General features: G+C 34.8%; 1 protein-coding gene across 2 annotated transcripts; it reads left to right on the plus strand.

Annotated features, from left to right (window-relative positions):
* Positions 1-155: 155 nt before the first annotated feature.
* Positions 156-13,834, plus strand: LOC124538770 (mothers against decapentaplegic homolog 4). 2 transcript variants are annotated; one of them, XM_047115954.1, is made up of 14 exons: positions 156-324; positions 701-939; positions 1,241-1,415; positions 2,161-2,370; positions 2,479-2,958; positions 3,099-3,206; positions 3,632-3,778; positions 4,188-4,286; positions 5,095-5,225; positions 5,558-5,649; positions 6,274-6,442; positions 8,028-8,154; positions 10,036-10,180; positions 11,257-13,834. In XM_047115954.1, the coding sequence occupies exons 2-14, from the start codon at positions 703-705 to the stop codon at positions 11,324-11,326; spliced, it is 2,190 nt and encodes a 729-aa protein (XP_046971910.1). In that variant the 5' UTR covers positions 156-324; positions 701-702; the 3' UTR covers positions 11,327-13,834. The 2 variants fall into 2 exon arrangements, with proteins under 2 accessions (XP_046971910.1, XP_046971909.1); XM_047115953.1 differs by having other exon boundaries at positions 158-324; positions 3,087-3,206.
* The last annotated feature ends 6,515 nt before the right edge of the window (positions 13,835-20,349 follow it).

Raw genomic sequence — 20,349 nt, forward strand, 5'->3', positions numbered from 1 at the left:
ATAATGAATACTTAACGGTAATAACTTGATCACATAAAATAAAGAGTTTTTTCAGTTTTTATTACAAATAAAAATATTAAAAACGTCCAAATACCAATTACTCACTTTTATGCGCATCGAATTGTTTTTTGCTATACATAGTCTTTCTAAGTTTCTACTATTTCTAGTTTCTCTATTGACTATGGATTGTTAAAATGTCGTGTTCTGTTTTGGTATCATCTCGCAATAAAGGAAATCAATTTTCATAATATATCCATGAATTTAAAATTATACATTACGCGTTTTACATATGAAAAATTGAAGAATTTAAAATCTAATCAGCAGGTAATTGTGTGAAATGTCTGAGTTTCGTCTATCGCATATATTACGGAAATGATTATTATATTTTCTAATGATCTATTAATTTATATAGATTATTAATTATAATGCTTTAAGTGTTATGTGTTTTTAAATATTTAAAGCGGTGTGATTATTGATATTGTAGTAAATTAGTTTAATAACTGCATTTTGTATGAAGACTTGGTAATTATTCAACTGATATAAATAGACTTATAATTTCAATAATGTTATTACAAATACGTTTGTGTAATTAATACATTATTACGCTTGAAATATGTACAGGTCTTTAAATTTATATATTTTAGATTGAATTCTATGTCTAAACAAAATATATAGATATATATTTTGATTATATTTGCAGTCATGAATACTACAGCCCCAACTTCGGCAGATGCCTGCCTGAGTATAGTTCACTCTCTGATGTGCCACAGGCAAGGGGGTGAAAGCGAGGGCTTCTCAAAAAGAGCTATCGAGTCACTAGTCAAGAAATTAAAAGAAAAACGAGATGAATTAGATTCATTGATCACAGCAATAACAACAAATGGTGCCCATCCAAGCAAATGTGTTACCATTCAGCGAACTTTGGATGGTCGTTTACAGGTAATCTTATAAAATACAGACTTCCATCAAGATCAACAATCTCATATATATTATAAATTAGTCTCTAAATTGTAAAAGCATTTATTAAAATGAAGCTTAAGCTATTGAAAAATTAATGATATTGTACGTAAAAATATTATAATTCAATTATAATTAAGAATAAAATAAACATATTACTAAATGAAGCAATAAAAAACAAAAACAAATCTGGTATATAGTATGTGATGTATATGATGTTTGTTATAAATTATTACAATTATGTATTATGTAAGTAATATCACTTTTCTATGAATTATTTCAGGTTGCAGGAAGAAAAGGTTTCCCTCATGTGATCTATGCTCGTATTTGGCGGTGGCCAGACCTACATAAGAATGAACTTAAACATGTTAAGTTCTGTCAGTTTGCATTTGACCTTAAATGTGATTCAGTTTGTGTTAATCCTTATCATTATGAACGAGTTGTATCTCCTGGAATTGGTGAGTTCTTACTTTTAAAATATAGCTTTATCATCAAGCCTAGCTATGAGTGTTTCATGTGTAAGATAATAAAAATAGTAGCTTTTAAACCAAATTATGAATAAGACCTTTTCTCTCCAATGCATGCTCTACATTGGAGCACAATGTACATTTGTGAATCCATATCCAATCTGACATAGATTTTATTTCAAACATGCATTTGCATGTGTTGGGAAAGTATATAGACTAAATAACTGTAGTTTAAGTCAGGGGCCTAGAGTGGTAATATTCAATGCAGGTATAAACTGTAAAAACTGTCATTTAAACTAGAATAGTAAAACTCCTATTGTTCCTATGTTTTTAACATAATATGCTATAAGGTATAAAAACTAAATTTTAATGAACATACAATTGTAATAGTGGTAAGGTAGACTACTCCATTACTCTACTCTGGTTTGCTTGGTAAGTGACTCATATAACTTAAAGTATAATTGACATAACATTACACTTACGCCCCATGGATTGTAGTGGATGATGTAAGTTTATACAACTACAGATGTAATATCTAAACATACATTTGAAAGTTAAGTAGTCACCAGGTTAAGTATTTGAATCTGAAATATAATATATTTCTAATGTTACATACATGTTCCTTGTGACGTGATTTGACATGTCATTTTATATATAGCAGTGATGTATTTTATTAAAATTGCCACTATTGTTTGTGTGTAACAACAAACTCTTTGAGTAAAACCAATTGTTTTAGATCTCTCAGGACTCACACTTCAGTCCGGACCTAGTCGATTAGTCAAAGATGAGTATACAGCAGGTCTTAGCGGTAATGGAATGGACATGGATACTGGCGAGTTGGTGACCATCCAGCACCATGCTACAAGCCCGAGACACCACCACCCTACCATACCACACCATCATCAGCAATTTCAAACAACAAATATTATTATAAATCAAGGCCAGAGTAAGATACCAATACTCCTTTGTGTTATTTTCTTTTATTTTGTTTACCATGTGTGTGTTTAATTTGCGATGCATGTTAATTTTCTTTTGCATTTTTTCATTTCATTAGCGCCCGATGGCGTTGCGAATATGTTTTCTGCTACGCACGGCTCGCGAACCCCATTACGACCCGGAGCACCGTTGGCCCCACCCCAAATGGTACATTCACCTGGTAATCAAATGATCACAAATCATTCTGGTGGCCAAATGCCTGGTACTCAACAAATGGGTCCGGGTACACCCCAAATGGCGCCCGGTACTCCTCAAATGGGGCCGGGAGCTCCTCAAATGGGACCGGGAACTCCTCAAATGGGGCCAGGAACTCCACAAATGGGGACAAATGTACCACAGATGGCATCGCCTCGACTAGCGTCTGCGCCCAACCAGATGTCCCCAGGAACCCCACAAATGCCAAACATAAGCCAGGGAATGTCAATACCAAGCCCGCAACAGATGGCAATGGCACAACAAAGAGCTATAGCCCCTAAGTTGGAACCTCCCGATACAATGGACGCTCGCGCGATGTGGCTGCCAAAGAGAATGAATCATTGTAAGCTTATGTATTTATTTTGCACCTTATTTTTAAAGGCTGATCACATTTGTTTTCTTTTTTTGTTTATATGTTGTTTGGTGCTCTTGTCACTTGTTCCATTTTGTACTCTTCTTGATAATTTTCAGCTGCCATGCCAGTCAGTATGTCACCGGGTGGTACAACACCATTACTAGATGGTTCAAACAACACATTCTTCACTACAGAGCAGACAGCTACGGACACACAAATGACACAAACTTTACCAGGTAGTATTTTAATTATTACTCATTATTTTTAAATTTTAAATATGTTATTGTAGATAATAGTAAAGTAAAAAGTAAAGTAACAGCCTGTAAATTTCCCACTGCTGAGATAAGGCCTCCTCTTCCATTAAGGAGAGGGTTTGGAACATATTCCACCACGCTGTTCCAATGCAGGTTGGTGGAATGCACATGTGGCAGAATTTCGATGAAATTAGACACATGCAGGTTTCCTCACGATGTTTTCCTTCACCGCCGAGCACGAGATGAATTATAAACACAAATTAGGCACATATATATAGTGGTGCTTGCCTGGTTTTTGCCAATCATCGGTTAAGATGTACGCATTCTGCGTTCACAGCTCTTGTAGATAATATTTATTATATATTTTTCATTTCATTTTGTTTTTTTAAAAGATTGTTTGCTTTCAGCTGGAACAGCAGCAGTGTCGGCAGTATCAGCAGTACCAGTGACAGCAGTATCGGCTATGCCCACTGAGCCTCAGCAGAATGGTTTTGCCGCAGGCAGTCCTGCTCCTCAACAGAGTCCAGTCCCTCATCGCACACAGCACCAACAGGGTAAAAGCATTTAAAAAAAAATTACCATACTATTAAGTAAAAAAGTTACATAGGGAAAGTAAACAAAAAGGCAGGCATTCATTCCATATGAACATATTGGGGGGCTAATTACGTTTCAAAAATCTTAGTAATTATGGCACATAGTTTTGACACTTGTTTAAATTTTTTCATTAAGACAAGTGTCAAAACTATGTGATGAAATTGTAAACTTTCCTAGTTAAATAAATCAATCCTAGATACATAGTTATAGAACAAATTTTCAGTCGCTTTAGATAAATATATAAAAATATAATTATTTTATTTTAGTATCGGACTGTTTGCAATTTTGGTACTGTCATATATGTTCATTTGGGGTAATTATGAATGTAGTGATGTAGTGAGTGGTCGTAACGCTGTGGGCCCGTTTCAGGCACGTGGACGGGAAACAACACGCTGACGTACACGCAGAGCCTGGCGCCGCCGCCCGCCGCGCCGCCCGTGGACGCGCCCGCGCACCACCACCACTACTGTGAGTACTGCGCCACTAACCTTAAGCTTTTATGGGTATTCCACTTATCAGATATTCTACCGGTGAACAGCAATACTTGTATGGTTCTTTTCCGGTTGCAAGGGCGACTCTGACTACAGCCACAAGGGACATAACATCTGAGGTTCGTTGGGTATGTGTGGCGATGTCTGTCCTGTAGTGGTAAGTGACACCACCAGGTAACCCAGTCGTGTGTCCACCGAACATATAATAAAAAAAAACCTCTCTGTTTATTTTTATTAATCTTAGCTCTCAGCAGTGAAGATATCGAAATACTTATGTTAATATAATCACAGCATGTGTTGGAAGGATATCTAATAACATATTCGCGTAATTGACTAGACCATTGGCAAGACAAATCACGAGAATGCATGTGATGGTCATGAATGACCAGCAATGAATTAATGATAATCGACAACAACCTATCCAAGTGTTACAAAAAAGAATCATAGAATCTTGAATCACAAATGATTTTTTGTCCAGTGCTGTAACTGTAACCAACCCATATTGGAACAGTGTACTAAGAGAGGAGGCCTTAGCCCCACTGTGGGAAATTTACAGGCTGAGTTTGTTGTTGTAGATTTTAATATTTGTGACTGCATAATAAGATTAATATTTCAAAAAACATTTTATTGGTAGATAAGCTGTTATTCGATGTATAATATATATTTGTATAATATTTTCATACTTAAATAAATTATTATATAGTTTGAATTTTTTTTCATGTGAGAACGATTGATTTTTGTATGTGTGATACATGAAATAAAGTAGTAATATTTAATCTTTGCAGACAATGGAAACCCTGGTGGTCTTCTTTCAAGTCAGCCTGCCCCAGAGTATTGGTGCTCGGTTGCTTACTTCGAGCTGGACACTCAAGTGGGGGAAACTTTCAAAGTGCCCTCCAGTCGGCCTAATGTCACTGTGAGTTTGTATCTATTTTTACTAATTTACATTTACCTTATAATATATATTTAGCTTATTATTTTATATTTGTTGAATAATTAAACACTTTTATATATGGCATTATTTTGTACTTGTTACTGAGTTTTTTTGTCAGTGCTTGTAAGTTTCCTTGAAAATTGAGATTATTTTTATTATATAGGGTGATAAATTCAGCTTTAAAGTGCCAAGTTATATGTCGCTTGGTTTTTTTTTTAACAAAATAAAAAAAAATGTAAGAGGGAGTAGTCTATTAGACTATTATGGTTATGGTTAACATAAATTTTTATCATTGGTTATTTTTTTGTTTTCAGGTCGATGGTTACGTTGATCCCTCGGGCGGGAACAGATTCTGCTTAGGTGCTCTCAGTAATGTCCATAGAACAGAGCAGAGTGAGCGTGCTAGGTGAGTTACGACAATATGCAAATCTCATATTATGCATAACTTTGAACTTATATTTTTAATTGTAAAGTCATTAATATTATGAAGTATTTGTTATATGATTAGGTAGTGCTTGTACAAAAAAAATACTATATTATTATTATATACAGACTTTTTGGGCACTAAAATTTTATTTTATTTATTAAATTAGTTATTAATTGAGTCGAGATGGCCCAGTGGTTAGAACGCGTGCATCTTAACCGATGATTGCGGGTTCAAACCCAGGCAAGCACCGCTGATTCATGTGCCTTATTTGTCTTTATAATTCATCTCGTGCTCAGCGGTGAAGGAAAACATCGTGAGGAAACCTACATGTGACAAATTTCATAGAAATTCTGCCACATGTGTATTCCACCAACCCGCATTGGAACAGCTCCTCAAAGGGAGAGGAGGCCTTTAGCCCAGCAGTGGGAATTTACAGGCTGTTGTTGTTGTTGTTGTTGTTGTTGTTGTGTATTAAATTATGTAAAATTATTTAAAAGCAAACACTACATGCCAATTAAACTATTGATTTCTGTTGCTGAATGAATGAATGGTGACTGAATGAATGAATGAATTGTCTACGTTCTAAGTATGAGTTTCCCGCAGACTGCACATCGGCAAGGGCGTGCAGCTGGACCTGCGCGGCGAGGGCGACGTGTGGCTGCGCTGCCTGTCCGACCACTCGGTGTTCGTGCAGTCCTACTACCTGGACCGCGAGGCGGGCCGCGCGCCCGGCGACGCCGTGCACAAGATCTACCCCTCCGCCTGTATCAAGGTGCGCCGTCGCCGCCACATCCTATAATATATTGGAAATTAGTGTGTGTGTGTGTGTGTGTGTGTGTGTGTGTGTGTGTGTGTGTGTGTGTGTGTGTGTGTGTGTGTGTGTGTGTGTGTATCCAACGTTGTATCTGTTGCCATCGTCTTTTAATAACTGATCTTCTTGATTTTTATTTTCTTTTATTTTATTCTATTCTATTCTATTTTATTCTATTCTATTCTATTCTATTCTATTCTATTCTATTCTATTCTATTCTATTCTATTCTATTCTATTCTATTCTATTCTATTCTATTCTATTCTATTCTATTCTATTCTATTCTATTCTATTCTATTCTATTCTATTCTATTCTATTCTATTCTATTCTATTCTATTCTATTCTATTCTATTCTATTCTATTCTATTCTATTCTATTCTATTCTATTCTATTCTATTCTATTCTATTCTATTCTATTCTATTCTATTCTATTCTATTCTATTCTATTCTATTCTATTCTATTCTATTCTATTCTATTCTATTCTATTCTATTCTATTCTATTCTATTCTATTCTATTCTATTCTATTCTATTCTATTCTATTCTATTCTATTCTATTCTATTCTATTCTATTCTATTCTATTCTATTCTATTCTATTCTATTCTATTCTATTCTATTCTATTCTATTCTATTCTATTCTATTCTATTCTATTCTATTCTATTCTATTCTATTCTATTCTATTCTATTCTATTCTATTCTATTCTATTCTATTCTATTCTATTCTATTCTATTCTATTCTATTCTATTCTATTCTATTCTATTCTATTCTATTCTATTCTATTCTATTCTATTCTATTCTATTCTATTCTATTCTATTCTATTCTATTCTATTCTATTCTATTCTATTCTATTCTATTCTATTCTATTCTATTCTATTCTATTCTATTCTATTCTATTCTATTCTATTCTATTCTATTCTATTCTATTCTATTCTATTCTATTCTATTCTATTCTATTCTATTCTATTCTATTCTATTCTATTCTATTCTATTCTATTCTATTCTATTCTATTCTATTCTATTCTATTCTATTCTATTCTATTTTATTTTATTTTATTTTATTTTATTTTATTTTATTTGGGAAACAAACAGTACAATAAGTCTTAATATTAACAAATACAAATAAAATCACAAGCCAATCAAGTTTCCACTCATAAATTAATATAAAATATTAGAGCAACAAGAAAAAAAGGAGGATATTACACAATTACAATAGCAGCGATTACAATTTTGTTTTAATTTAAAGAATAATTTATATACCTAATTAATAGAATTAAACTAATCTGAGTTTGTCTATAAGATAAACTATGAAAACAATAAGCAATTATCAAGATAATAAACATTAAAATTATAAACATTAAATCAATTATGTAAGATAAATATTTATAAATTAAATTAATAAATTAATAGAGGCAGCAATTTTAAATTATAACGGATAAACTGATTGCCGCTGATTTATCTGAACTTAAATTTCTTATAGTTTTTTTCATAAGTGTCATTTAATGCAAAGTCAGACATGATACAGATAATGTGCTTTCCGTGGCAGGTGTTCGACTTGCGGCAGTGTCACCGGCAGATGCAGACGCAGGCGGCCACGGCCCAGGCCGCCGCCGCCGCACAGGCCGCCGCTGTCGCCGGACACATCCAACCCGCGCACCCCGGCATGAACAAGTGTGAGTTAAGCTGAAACCGCACTTTAGCGGCGCGGAGTCGATTAATATTATATCCTAATAATAATATGATTCAAACCGCACCAAAGCGGCGCGGCGCGGCGTGAAGCGACGCAGCGCGGCTTGTTTGCTCACCAAAGAATAATTTGCCGCGCAGCGCGAAGAGTCGAGATGGCGCAGTGGTTAAAACGCGTTCATCTTAACCGATGATTGCAGGTTCAAACCCAGGCAAGCACCGCTGATTCATGTGCTTAATTTGTCTTTAAAATTCATCTCGTGCTCAGCGGTGAAGGAAAACATCGTGAGGAAACCTACATGTGACAAATTTCATAGAAATTCTGCCACATGTGTATTCCACCAACCCGCATTGGAACAGCGTGGTGGAATATGTTCCATACCTTCTCCTCAAAAAGGGAGAGGAGGCCTTTAGCCCAGCAGTGGGAATTTACAGGCTGTTGTTGTTGTTGTTGTTGTTGTTGCAGCGCCGCTGCGCGGCAAATTATTCTTTAAACTAAACTAGCTACTACTACTAAACTAGCGGCGCGGCGCGGCCGAATGTAATATACTCAGTTCGAGTTCAACTAGCAGCCAAACAAGACGATGCACGATTGACGAGGAGAAATTGAGAAAAAAATTCAAGAGTCGTGGAAAAAGTTTGTGGTATTCTCCCTCTTTGTAGCGAGAACGTGGGATGTCATGTATCCATGTAGATTACATACATTTCCTTTTCTCTAATTTTTCTGCCTCTTCACATAGTAAAGACACCGCGAACACTTTTTCAAAAGTTTCGTCCATCTTCAATGTCGTCTAGCTACGCACTGACTAGTGAAAAGGCCGCAACGCGCCGCTCCGCTGCAGTCTAGTGCGGTTATCAGGACTTGTCCATACGGGTAGACGGTCAAGGGAGCCCACCCAACTAGCAGGGCATATTGCATAGTGCACCAATGTTGGCGCAAATACCCTTGCTTTACTTGGTGGTAGGGCTTTGTGCAATCCCGTCTGGGTAGGTACCACCCACTCATCAGTTATTCCACCGCCTAATAACAGTACTCAGTATTGTTGTGTTCCGGTTTGAAGGATGAGTGAGCCAGTGTAACTACAGGCACAAGGGACATAACATCTTGGTTCCCAATGTTGGTGGCACATTGGCGATGTAAGGAATAGTTAATATTTGTTACAGCGTCATTGTCTATGGGTGATGTTGGCCACTTACCATCAGGTAGCTCATATGCTCGTCCGCCAATCTATAACATAAAAAAAACCCCCCTCATAATCCAATGTGACATCAAATCCGACATCACCGTTTTTCGTGACTTCCGAGGTACCGGAGTGACCAAACCTTGATTCAGTGCCGTAAATAGCCTTTTCTGCGCCCTATTTAAGCAGACCCTTTGCCTATTTTACTGTCTCACTCACTAAAACTAAAACGCAGGTTCACTACTGCAAATGTGTTGCCCATAAACGATAAACACTAAACACAAATACGCTCGAGCGCTGCCAAAAAAATGAGCGCAATGTATATTTTTAACGATACTAGCATGTAAGTACGGTTGTATTGGAATCGAGTACTAGGGGCTCAGCGGAATCTTAACAAGAGCAAAGCGAAAAAACAATAGTCCCGCCCAGTCTGTCTACCCGTGACTACGAACGCTGTAAAGTGCTCGAAACGTCGGGATGTTAAAAATAATTAATATACGCGTTTCAAATCCGTTATAGCTAGTTTTATTTCAATGTGTAATCGCGAAAATTTAAGACAACATTATCAGTCTGTATATTCTTGCGCCCCCGAGAGTCTACGCCCTGTGCCTTGGGTACGGTGGCACCCCCCTATTTACACCACTGCCTCGATTCCGGGCTTTTACTGAGCTACCTATTGTTTTATAGGTTTATCAGCGGCAGCTGGCATTGGGGTTGATGACCTGCGACGGCTGTGTATCGTGAGGCTGTCGTTTGTCAAGGGCTGGGGACCGGACTACCCTCGCACCTCCATCAAGGAGACGCCATGCTGGGTTGAGGTGCATCTACACAGGTTAGTATTATATGAATCTTTTAAATTTCAGAAGAGGACAATAATAATTAATAAGAAACTTGGTGTAAATAATTTTTAAAAAGCTTGTTTAAGAAAGGATTGTTATATAGAGGTATAGTTTGTCAAGTTAGAATAGTAGGACCATGTATTCTTGACTTTATTAGGTCAGAATAAAACTAAGATAATATGGCCATGATTTCACAGGTGACGTACGTTAAGCTGGTGACAAAAGAATATGGTACTAGTGTACTAAACAGACCATTAAATCTTAAATATGACTAGCTTCAATTGAAATTAATTTTAATAATTTAGCCTAATAAGAGATATGAGATGGTTAAATGAATAATATATGTGTAGAATATGCTTCGAATTAAGTTGAATTTCCAATGCATTATGCACGACTGAAGAACAGATACCTCATTGTTTCCTTCCATTTCTTCTAGACGCTTTTCATAACGTTGGTTGAGTTGAAATATAGGCTATTCAATAAAAAACATTGAATTTGGATTTCGATAAATACATTTTGACCAATATTTGCTTATCTTTTTTCGCAACGTGAAAGAGCAACAAACAATCAGTTAGAAAGAGATTTACTTTATGATCTATATCAGCGGTCGGCAACCGGCGGCCCGCGAACATCTTCCTTGCGGCCCGTGAATGTTTTGTAAAAAAGTTGACAAATATATTAAACATACAAGAAATAACATCTCAAATGCAACCTCAGATATCACACTAAAATTTGTGTAAAGTCAGTTTCTTACTTAGGTCGTTTGTAAATTTCAAACATATAAACACAATGTAAGTATTATGTGTACGAATTAAAGTCTGCATCAATTATCAATTATCTATGGAATATGAGTAATTAACACTAATTATGCGTAGGTATATTGGACTTCTAAGGTTAATATCATGACTGCGGCCCGCCTATTGTTTATTTTGCCACCTTGTGTCCCTTGCCTACCAAAATGTTGCCGACCGATCTATATTATTAGTAAAGATTTTTTCTATTTTCAATTATAATTATCGTCAAATTCAAAACAATACTCACATATATAAATATTGTTGTATTGTTCCAGAGCTCTGCAACTGCTGGACGAGGTGTTGCACACAATGCCAATCGACGGTCCGCGGTCGAACATCGAGTAGGAGTTGATCGGCTTCTTTTGAGGCCTTCGAGCGACTCCGCACTGCCTGGCGCCTTCGCCGGTACACTGCTCAAACTACCCTCTATACCCCTCCACTATGTATACCCTACCCCCCCTACCCCTGATCCTCTCGACGTAAATGTGTTACACGTGATACGGTAACATAGATTACTAGATTACCCTCCAGTAATTTAGTGTATAATTTTTTTTTAGCAAGACATTAGATTCTATTTGTTTTCATTGTATAATAATTTGATGCAAGTCAGAATACTTAAATATTTTTATGTATCCTTATTTGCTATATACACGATATTAATAGTTTATATAGCATATTTTTGTACGTCCCACATCCTACCTAGTCTAACTTTGTCCTCTTGATGTATCGAAGAACAAAAGCACGCAATGGAGAGTGCATAATGAACCTTAGTGCTATGATCTTAATGATGCTTTTCCCTCGAGCGGTGTCTCGAACGCAACCAGGCGAAATGTGCAAGTTTGTTTAGTGAAGGAAAGTGTCAAGGATTGAGTATAGTGTTGAACGGTTCTCAGAGGTGGATATTTATGTTTAGTATTGCCATATGATTAGCATTTATATATTTGTTAATTATTTTTACGTTGTATTTTAGTATAGATACGTTTCGGCTAAAACCGTCTTCCAAAATTGTATAATTTTTTCTTTCATTTTCGTCTTCCTTTTTCTAAATTGTTATCATAAAATGGTTTGGTTATTTTTCGTACGGTAAGGATTGTTGATTGAAAACAAACGTTGCACATTGTATTAAGGCGCATTCGCTCGCGTTTATATGAAAAGGTGAACTATACTTGATGTCTTGTATCGTATTTTACAGCGTAGATCAGATTAGAATGTAACATAGCACCAGTATTGATATGAAATGTACTAAAGAACATATAGAACTGATCTCAGTATATTTTTCACAAATCCTAATTGAATTATCGTTAATAATACTTAAGTAAGATATTAGTGATATACATTTAACATATATATGTTGTAAAGTTATACGAATTTTAGTAACAGCGATACCAAATTAAGGCATTTTTTTTTTTATATAATTTAGATTAAATATAACAAGACATGATTATGGTTCAACTTGAAAGAAGCCAAATAGTAATTAGCTTTCGATAGACGTAAGCTAAAGTACCGCGGTTAAGTTTATACAGTAATTTATGATATTTAGATATAGATATATTTTTAAGTGATATGATATGCGCGGCGCCGGGAAGGCTGTATTTTGTTAGCGGGAGGAACTGCACGATGGGGTTGCGTGAGGCGTTACAAGACAACAAATGTATGATATAAATAAAAAACTTGCCATATAAAAAAAATATATAAATTAAATGACATTTGTGTTGCCATGAAATGGTAAAATAAAACGAATTGGATTTATTATTGAGGTTATTAAAATAATTTATAACAGATTAAATTAAATGTTAAGTAATGAAGCACGCAACCTCGTCGTTAGTGATGATCTGTGATGTGCTAACAGAAGGATAAATAGGATAGGACGCGTTATCGATTCGATGAAATTAGACATTAAGGCAAATGACATATTTTGTGTACGAGAGTTAAATGTTTAAGGATAGATATGTATGTCGTGTTTTTGGAACTTTGAAATATTTGAGATTTTTCTTTTCGTTTGCTATGTAATGTAGATTTGCTTTAATTTTTTTTAAATATCTCAGTTTTATACGTGTTGAATTGTAATGCTGTTAGTGAGGTGTTGCGATTTTTTTTTTTATATTGATTATTTTATTTTAAAGATTTGTATGATGTTGTAGGTCTCACCTACTTTTAAGCTTTTTATAATGTTTTACCTTTGTCTCATTTTATGTAACAGTTTTTTTTTTTTTTTTTGTATTTCGTATATGATTGCACGATTTCGCCTATCGGACGAATATCATCACAAATTATATTATTTATTGTTTATTCGTCGTTCACAATATTAATATTGTTACCAAAACATTTTTTGAAAAAATTGTATGTGCAAGTGTATATAGTACGAGTACTAAATATGATATTTTTAATAATATTGTGACGTGTGGCGGTCGGCGGCTGGGACGGCGACGGCCGCGTATTGGTACTTAGGAATGATGCCCGTTCTCTTAAGGAGTTTTCGCGAATGATTAATAAAAAATAAGTGACAATCGAAAATACCTCTGTAAAGTGATCAAAAAAAAGGATTCAAAGGGTTTTTTAGATTTTAATAAGTGGTAAGGTTTTAATGATGTTAATGTTTTGAATAATATTTGACAAATTCTACATACCACAGTTGGAATTGCCGTTTATCACACTCGTGCTGTCGGATCGATCGTTTCATGAAACACGTACGCGGATAACTTGGCTTACCTTATAGATCTGTAGAGTAATAAGAGATGTTTTTTACTCTGGAATTGAATACGTAGCGGTCAGAATACGCTTTTGTTTGATTTATTGTTCAATGCAAGGATGTTGATAATGTATTATTTTATTATTATTGGGAATACTTTTTGATGTCATAGTTTCAATTCGTTTATAGTTTATACTTAAACAGCGTCTGAAGACAATCTGAGCAGTAATTATTTATCAAAAGAGGTAAATTGGAATTAATTTTTAAATTTTGGAAAGCTTTCTAAATACCCTGGTATTTAATACTTTATATGAGAAAAAGCTAATAGTTGATACTCTCTTTAACCTTTCACGAGAACTTACCTGTCATCTCTCTATTTCTCATTAAGAAATCACTGTAAGTAATTTTCATATTTATTCATAAATGGTCACTTATTGGTTAAATCCTTTTGTACTTAGTGCTACAGATTTAAGTTATTTGACAATTTATAATAATATCACTTGAAGATGTCTTGCTAGACAAGTCGAGATATCATGGAAACTAATCGTTTGTCAAACTCGGATTAATTATGTGCTTTGATTAATGAGTGTCCTTGCAATAAAACGCGCCTTCGTTAGTGAATACATTTATACTGTATACATAAATACCCCGTTGATTTTCATTAAAGGATTTTAATTTTCAAAATGGCATAGCAAATTTGTAAAGGTTGTGACTGTTGTTGTGAATTAACATGATATTTAAATATGTTTTTTATGAAACGATTCGATTCAACATAATCTAAAATGTCATTCAATTTACTACCCCAACAAAGTAATTAGACATGCATGAATTGTATCACCGTTTCGGAGAGACATCACTGTGTGTATTGTCTCGCCTGCTTAGATTGTCTACTTATTTTGGTCGGGTAATATTTCGAGCAGTGTGACAGTTATTGGATATAGATTATGAAAAGTTGGGTATTGTTAATAACTAAATATCCGGAGTTTAAGTATGAAATGATGTTTATAAATGTCTATTGTGAAACGTAATGCAGTTTGGCTATTTGGTATATTTTTCGGATATTCGCAAAGCGAAAAAAGAATTCTATAACTGTTTAAGAGACTAATGTATCAACTTGATTATTTGTACGAAATTTTGTACGTGATTTTGTTTTCAATGTTTCTTTTCTCATATCGTAAGGAGAATTACCGCACACGGTGAAACGTAGCCTTAAGTGCATACTTTAAGAGTGACTATAAACTATGGAACAGAAATGAATATAAAGGTTATTCCTCTAAATGTAGTTTTATTTTATTTACTTTTTACTTCTTTTAGTTACACTTGTTTTGTCAACCATACATGTTTTGTTATAAAATCAAATACATAAAACGTATTTGCATAGTACAGTTACCAAAACAAATAATAATGAATTCGTTTTCAGTGAAATTACAGGAATAATCCGGCTGGCAGCTTATTTTCTTTAACGATTCAGCATAAAAATCAAGGATTTAATATTTCATTTCTAAATGTTTGTAATTTATATAAAGATGTTTTTCCAAATAATAATCGGCTAGTGTAAATAAACTCTTAAACCAATACGAAACAAAGATACGATAGTTATGACCGTGATCAGTTCTTCGACGGAGAACACTAAAAATACCAAACCACTCCCGCGCATCTACTGTCAGCCCCATTTTAAAGCACCATCGGTCTATGTAATAAGCAGATATATCTTTTAGATCTTAACATTTGAAAGTACAGAGCATTGACCTCTCGATGTTATTCACTGACCTATCTACATGTATCACACTTGTGATGAGATGGGTCATTTGCAGTTCGAAAAATAATCCATATTGAGAAAATGATTCCAGTTCTTTAAGGGGTAACCATTAGTCATGGATTTTAAAACATTTCAAGTAAAGGCGTAAAAAAGGGTATATAAATTTGACTACTACCCTCATTTTTGCTAACTTATCAATTGCCAATGTGTGAGTGTATAATAATTCAGTAATTTAGATCTTATTCCAATAAAATCTAAATGTCTGACCCTGTGAATGTTAAAGATCTTAACAAATCCAGGGACACACAGACTGGGAAGCGACTTTGTTTTATACTATGTAAAACTCAAATTCCTTTATTCAATATAGAAAAATTACAATTATTGTTGGTCAAATTTAACATTCTGATAACTACAATTCTGACCTGGGAAGAACCGGCGAAATATCTCAGCGGGTCTATTTTATGTCAAATTAAATAAATACATATGTATTTAATATGAATAGAAATAGCCAGGAGGCGATCGTTTCATTCTCAAGGTGTGTTATCAATCATAAACTCACTAATTGTATAATAAATAACCTTTTGCACACAAGAGCTCCTATAATTTTTTAATTGGCAACAGAAGCACTTAGTAGGTTTTTTGGAATCTTGTAACTAAATCTTCTAACCGTATATTGCTCACAAAAAATTGTAGTAATGTATAATGGACGAGTGGAAGAAAAAATAAAGACGGCACGACTTTTTGAAAATCGAATGCCTACGCTTAAGCTGCCACGTGAAAATGCTGCCTGCAAAATAGCGTGTGGTCTGATTTCGTTTGAGTAGCAAGCGTTATCCTATGATTTGCGCCAAGCTATCTCATGGCCAGTATAAATATTTGGCGACTCCCGCGCACCAACTGTCGACTGAAATCCAACGCGCGATTTTCTATCGCTCTATTTCAACAGTTGACTGTTATTTACATATTGCTCTGTGAGTTCTTGTTGAATGTATTTGAGAGCAACATTTCAAGCATTTGTTATAATATTTGATTGTGGTACGTAAGGATTTACCTAGATTACCTAGAAAAAATATTGTTTTCAATATTGATAAAATTAAATAACATTAATTGGGAATAGATGTATTTGCTCATATGCTTAATAATATTCTTTGGGGAATATATGTTTTTGCTCGTCTATATTATTAACTTTAAATAATTAAATAATAAATAATATACGAGCAAACTTGTTAGTTGGATACATTTTTTTTTCGTTCTTTTAAAGGTAACAGATTGATCTCAGTGGTAAAATTAATTTTCAGGTTTTTAAAATATATCTATTTTGGATAAATTCTAAGAAGAAACGAAAGACATAAATTTATATACATACAAATGCTAAATATTTACAAGTTAGGTCGGATCTGCGCGGGCGCAATGGGAATATTCCGAAATATTGGGTATATTTAGCATCGAGGCCGACCCTGTTTACATGTTTTCTCTTCACGATCGTCTTATTTTTCGGCGAACCCAAGTTTTTTTATAAATCGTAACAGTTAAAACGAATAATAATTTTAGCGTAGAATTTAAATATCTTAGCATTAGTTAAGTAATTTCTGTTATTTGATACTTAAATGGAAATAATAAGCTCAGGTTGTGGGTACAATTTCACTTTTTCTTGTAAACTTAGTTTACTTGTAACTCTAGGCTGGAAGAAATTTATTTAAGAAATAAACTTGCCTTTGTAACATAATTTATTTTTAGTGATATACATTTTGATACCTTATTAATCGAAAATATATTTTGTAATTAATCATAAAAGCAATAAAATATAAGTATAATAATTCGATTTTTCTTTCTTTTTTTACAAATTCAATGATTCATTATTATATCGGCTGATATTTTGTCCTTTGGCAACAAATACATTACCGGATGGTGGATAAGTATAAAATAGTTTCAAAGCAAATACACGTAGTTTATGCAAACTCAAGATCATTTGTTCCAACCTCGTTTCAACCATTCGAATGTGTGGGAGGAACATAACGTACCAATAAATGAATTCAAGCGATTTTGGGTACCGCGGAAATATATTGAAATCGATCTTGTATTTTTAATTCAGATTACTGATCAAACGTTTTTGTTGAAAATTTTTTGAACAGAATAAACATAAAATCTACTAATTACATTTAAAAAAGAACAGTATTTGGTAGTAGAAATAATTCGCTACTTGAGCTTTTTTCATGATCATAACATCGACGGACAACGGCCTGTAAATTCCCACTGTTGGGCTAAGGCCTCCTCTCCCTTTGAGGAGAAGGATTGGGGCATATTCCACCAATGCGTGTTGGTGGAATACACATTTAGCAGAATTTCTATAAAATTAGACATATGTAGGTTTTTCACGATGTTTTCCTTAACCGCCGAGCACGAAATGAATTATAAACACAAATTAAGTACATAAACATTCAGTGGCGCTTACCTGGGATGGAACCCATCATCAACGGTTAAGATGCACCCGTTCCGACCCCTGGGCCATTTCGGCTCTCGTATTTTTTTAAGAGTACGTTAAATAGAGTTATTTACACAAAACGATTTAATTACCCAATGATCGTTAGATCAATTCGCAAACTTGAAACGGGTTACGTTAACAGGTATTTCGATTATTCATAGGTAAGTGTGCACACGCTAGCGTAGTGATTCATCGTTCACACAGAACCTTGTCTGACTGCCAACTGCTATTTCCGTTGAAATAAAGCCGGGATTATCTATAATGTTTTGTAGTATTACATATTATATTATATACAAGGACTAAAATAAACTTATAACGTCATTATTTTTATTAAGATCACTTACATTACTCTGATCCCAAACTAAGTAGTTAATTCAGTTGTGTTATGGAAAATGAGAAGTAACGACGGTACCACAAATATCCAGACCAAAAACAACATAGAAACCTAATGATATTTTTCGACGTCGACTCGGCCGGGAATCGAACACGGGATCTTGGAATGGCGTACCCATGAAAACCGGTGTACACACTACTTGACTACGGTCGTCAAAAAGTCATTACAGTAACTTTGTTACTAGGGCTTGAACAAGCCTTAGGTAGGTTACTCAAATATTCTACCGCTAAACAGTAATACTGAATTGTCGTAGGTCAGGTATGAAAGGTGAGTGAGACTGTCCTGTGTACATAATGATACAGCATCTTAGTTCTCAGGGTTGCTGGCGCATGGACGATCGGTGATTATATAGCGCTCATGTGTATGGTATATGGTGATCAATTATTATCAACAGGTGTGTAGTTGTCGCTTCACCCGACCGTCGACATATAATAAATAAATCTATTTTTTGTACTAATTAAAATTAAAAACACCTAAACATAAATTCTGTACTATATTTAAAATTGATTTATAATTTGATAGTTTTCTTTATTGATGGACTTTGAATGAAGATTTGTTTATTGGATTGAAGTGCTTACAAGTGTTGTTCTGTGAGAGCTCACTTCGATTCCAACACGAGAAAGCTTGAATATCGGCTTACGATGATACGCTACTTTGATGCGTGGACTCATTGAATTGTCATTATAATCCATAGTGCAATTAATTTATGTCAATTCTGATGGAGGATTGAGTTTTTATTTATAAAGTCTTGTTAAAATATATAATGTCCGGTTTATACATCAAATTGGTCCGATTTCAATATATTGGGTTTTTCGGTGTCGAGATGGCCCAGTGGTTAGAACGTGTGCATCTTAACCGATGATTGCGGGTTCAATCCTAGGCAAGCACCGCTGATTCGTGTGCTTAATTTGTCTTTATAATTCATCTCGTGCTCAGCGGTGAAGGAAAACATCTTGAGGATACTTGCATGTGACAAACTTGTATTCCATCAACCCGCATTGGAACAGCGTGGTGGAATATGTTCCAAACCTTCTCCTCAAAGGGAGAGGAGGCCTTTAACCCAGCAGTGGGAAATTACAGGCTGTTGTTGTTGTTGTTGGGTTTTTCAGTCGGAAAATTTTCACGAACAACGCGTAGTCTTGGAGCTGAATGTGTGTCAGATGGTTACTGTCGTAGGATGGCCGCTGGAGCAGACGAGTCCTAGAGACCGCGTCTCGGTAAGCGTAATATAGGACGACCTCAGACCTGCTGGTCCGATGACATTCGCAGGATCGCCGGTAGAGGCTGGACAAGGGAGGCAGAGGACCGAGCAGTGTGGCGCGTTCTGGGGGAGACCTATGTTCCATAGTGGACAGCAAAAGGCTGATGATATGATATGATATCTATATATGATATATACTGTTCTGAGTTTCAAAAAGAACTTGGTAGTCGTTAAGGGGAGTCCGTTATATCGTGTTATGAAAATGAGTATATAGAGAATGAAACTGTGTTGCTGTACACGATTGCGCACCTTAATATGTTCTGCATATTTGTCAACCTCGTTAAGAATTGCTGGCAGAAATTGGTGATGAGACATCTTCGTTACCCAGTGCGTTCAGATTCAGGTCTATTCTATTCAGCTGGGACACAGGTTTCAGTTCCTTACAGCTCTATTATATGATATATGTTCGTTTTTATTAATATATATTTGCCTCTCCAATCACTAAAGCAAAATATACATTATGATATAAATAAAAAAAAGCAGTACAGCAGTCAGCAGAGACTGCTCTGATGTTCAAATAATTGAATAGCAATAAAGATATAAAGATTGTAATGTTTTATGTTCAATTAATTAGTATTACAATTTTAAACAATTAGCTCGATTTTTATATTTTGATATTTTAAGGTTACTTTGTACTAAAGCCTACTAGATATAAGCAGAAGGCCCTCTGGTTAAAACACAAGTAATTTCTCTAAAGCTGCAGGTTTAAATCTGGGCGATCAACACTGAATTACCATGTTCGTCGGTAAAGCAAAACATCGTAAGTGAAATATTACTGCGTTT

Source organism: Vanessa cardui, chromosome 21 (genome assembly GCF_905220365.1).
Source record: "Vanessa cardui chromosome 21, ilVanCard2.1, whole genome shotgun sequence".
Lineage (NCBI taxonomy): Eukaryota > Metazoa > Arthropoda > Insecta > Lepidoptera > Nymphalidae > Vanessa > Vanessa cardui.

What these genes read in the sequence shown, in the direction of transcription:
- LOC124538770 (XM_047115953.1), top strand. Translation starts at nt 703, where the DNA reads ATGAATACTACAGCCCCAACTTCGGCAGATGCCTGCCTGAGTATAGTT. An exon ending in CCAGTCGGCCTAATGTCACT is followed by an intron (nt 5,226 to 5,557) that starts GTGAGTTTGTAT and finishes TTTTGTTTTCAG; the next exon opens with GTCGATGGTTACGTTGATCC. An exon ending in ACCCCTCCGCCTGTATCAAG is followed by an intron (nt 6,443 to 8,027) that starts GTGCGCCGTCGC and finishes TTTCCGTGGCAG; the next exon opens with GTGTTCGACTTGCGGCAGTG.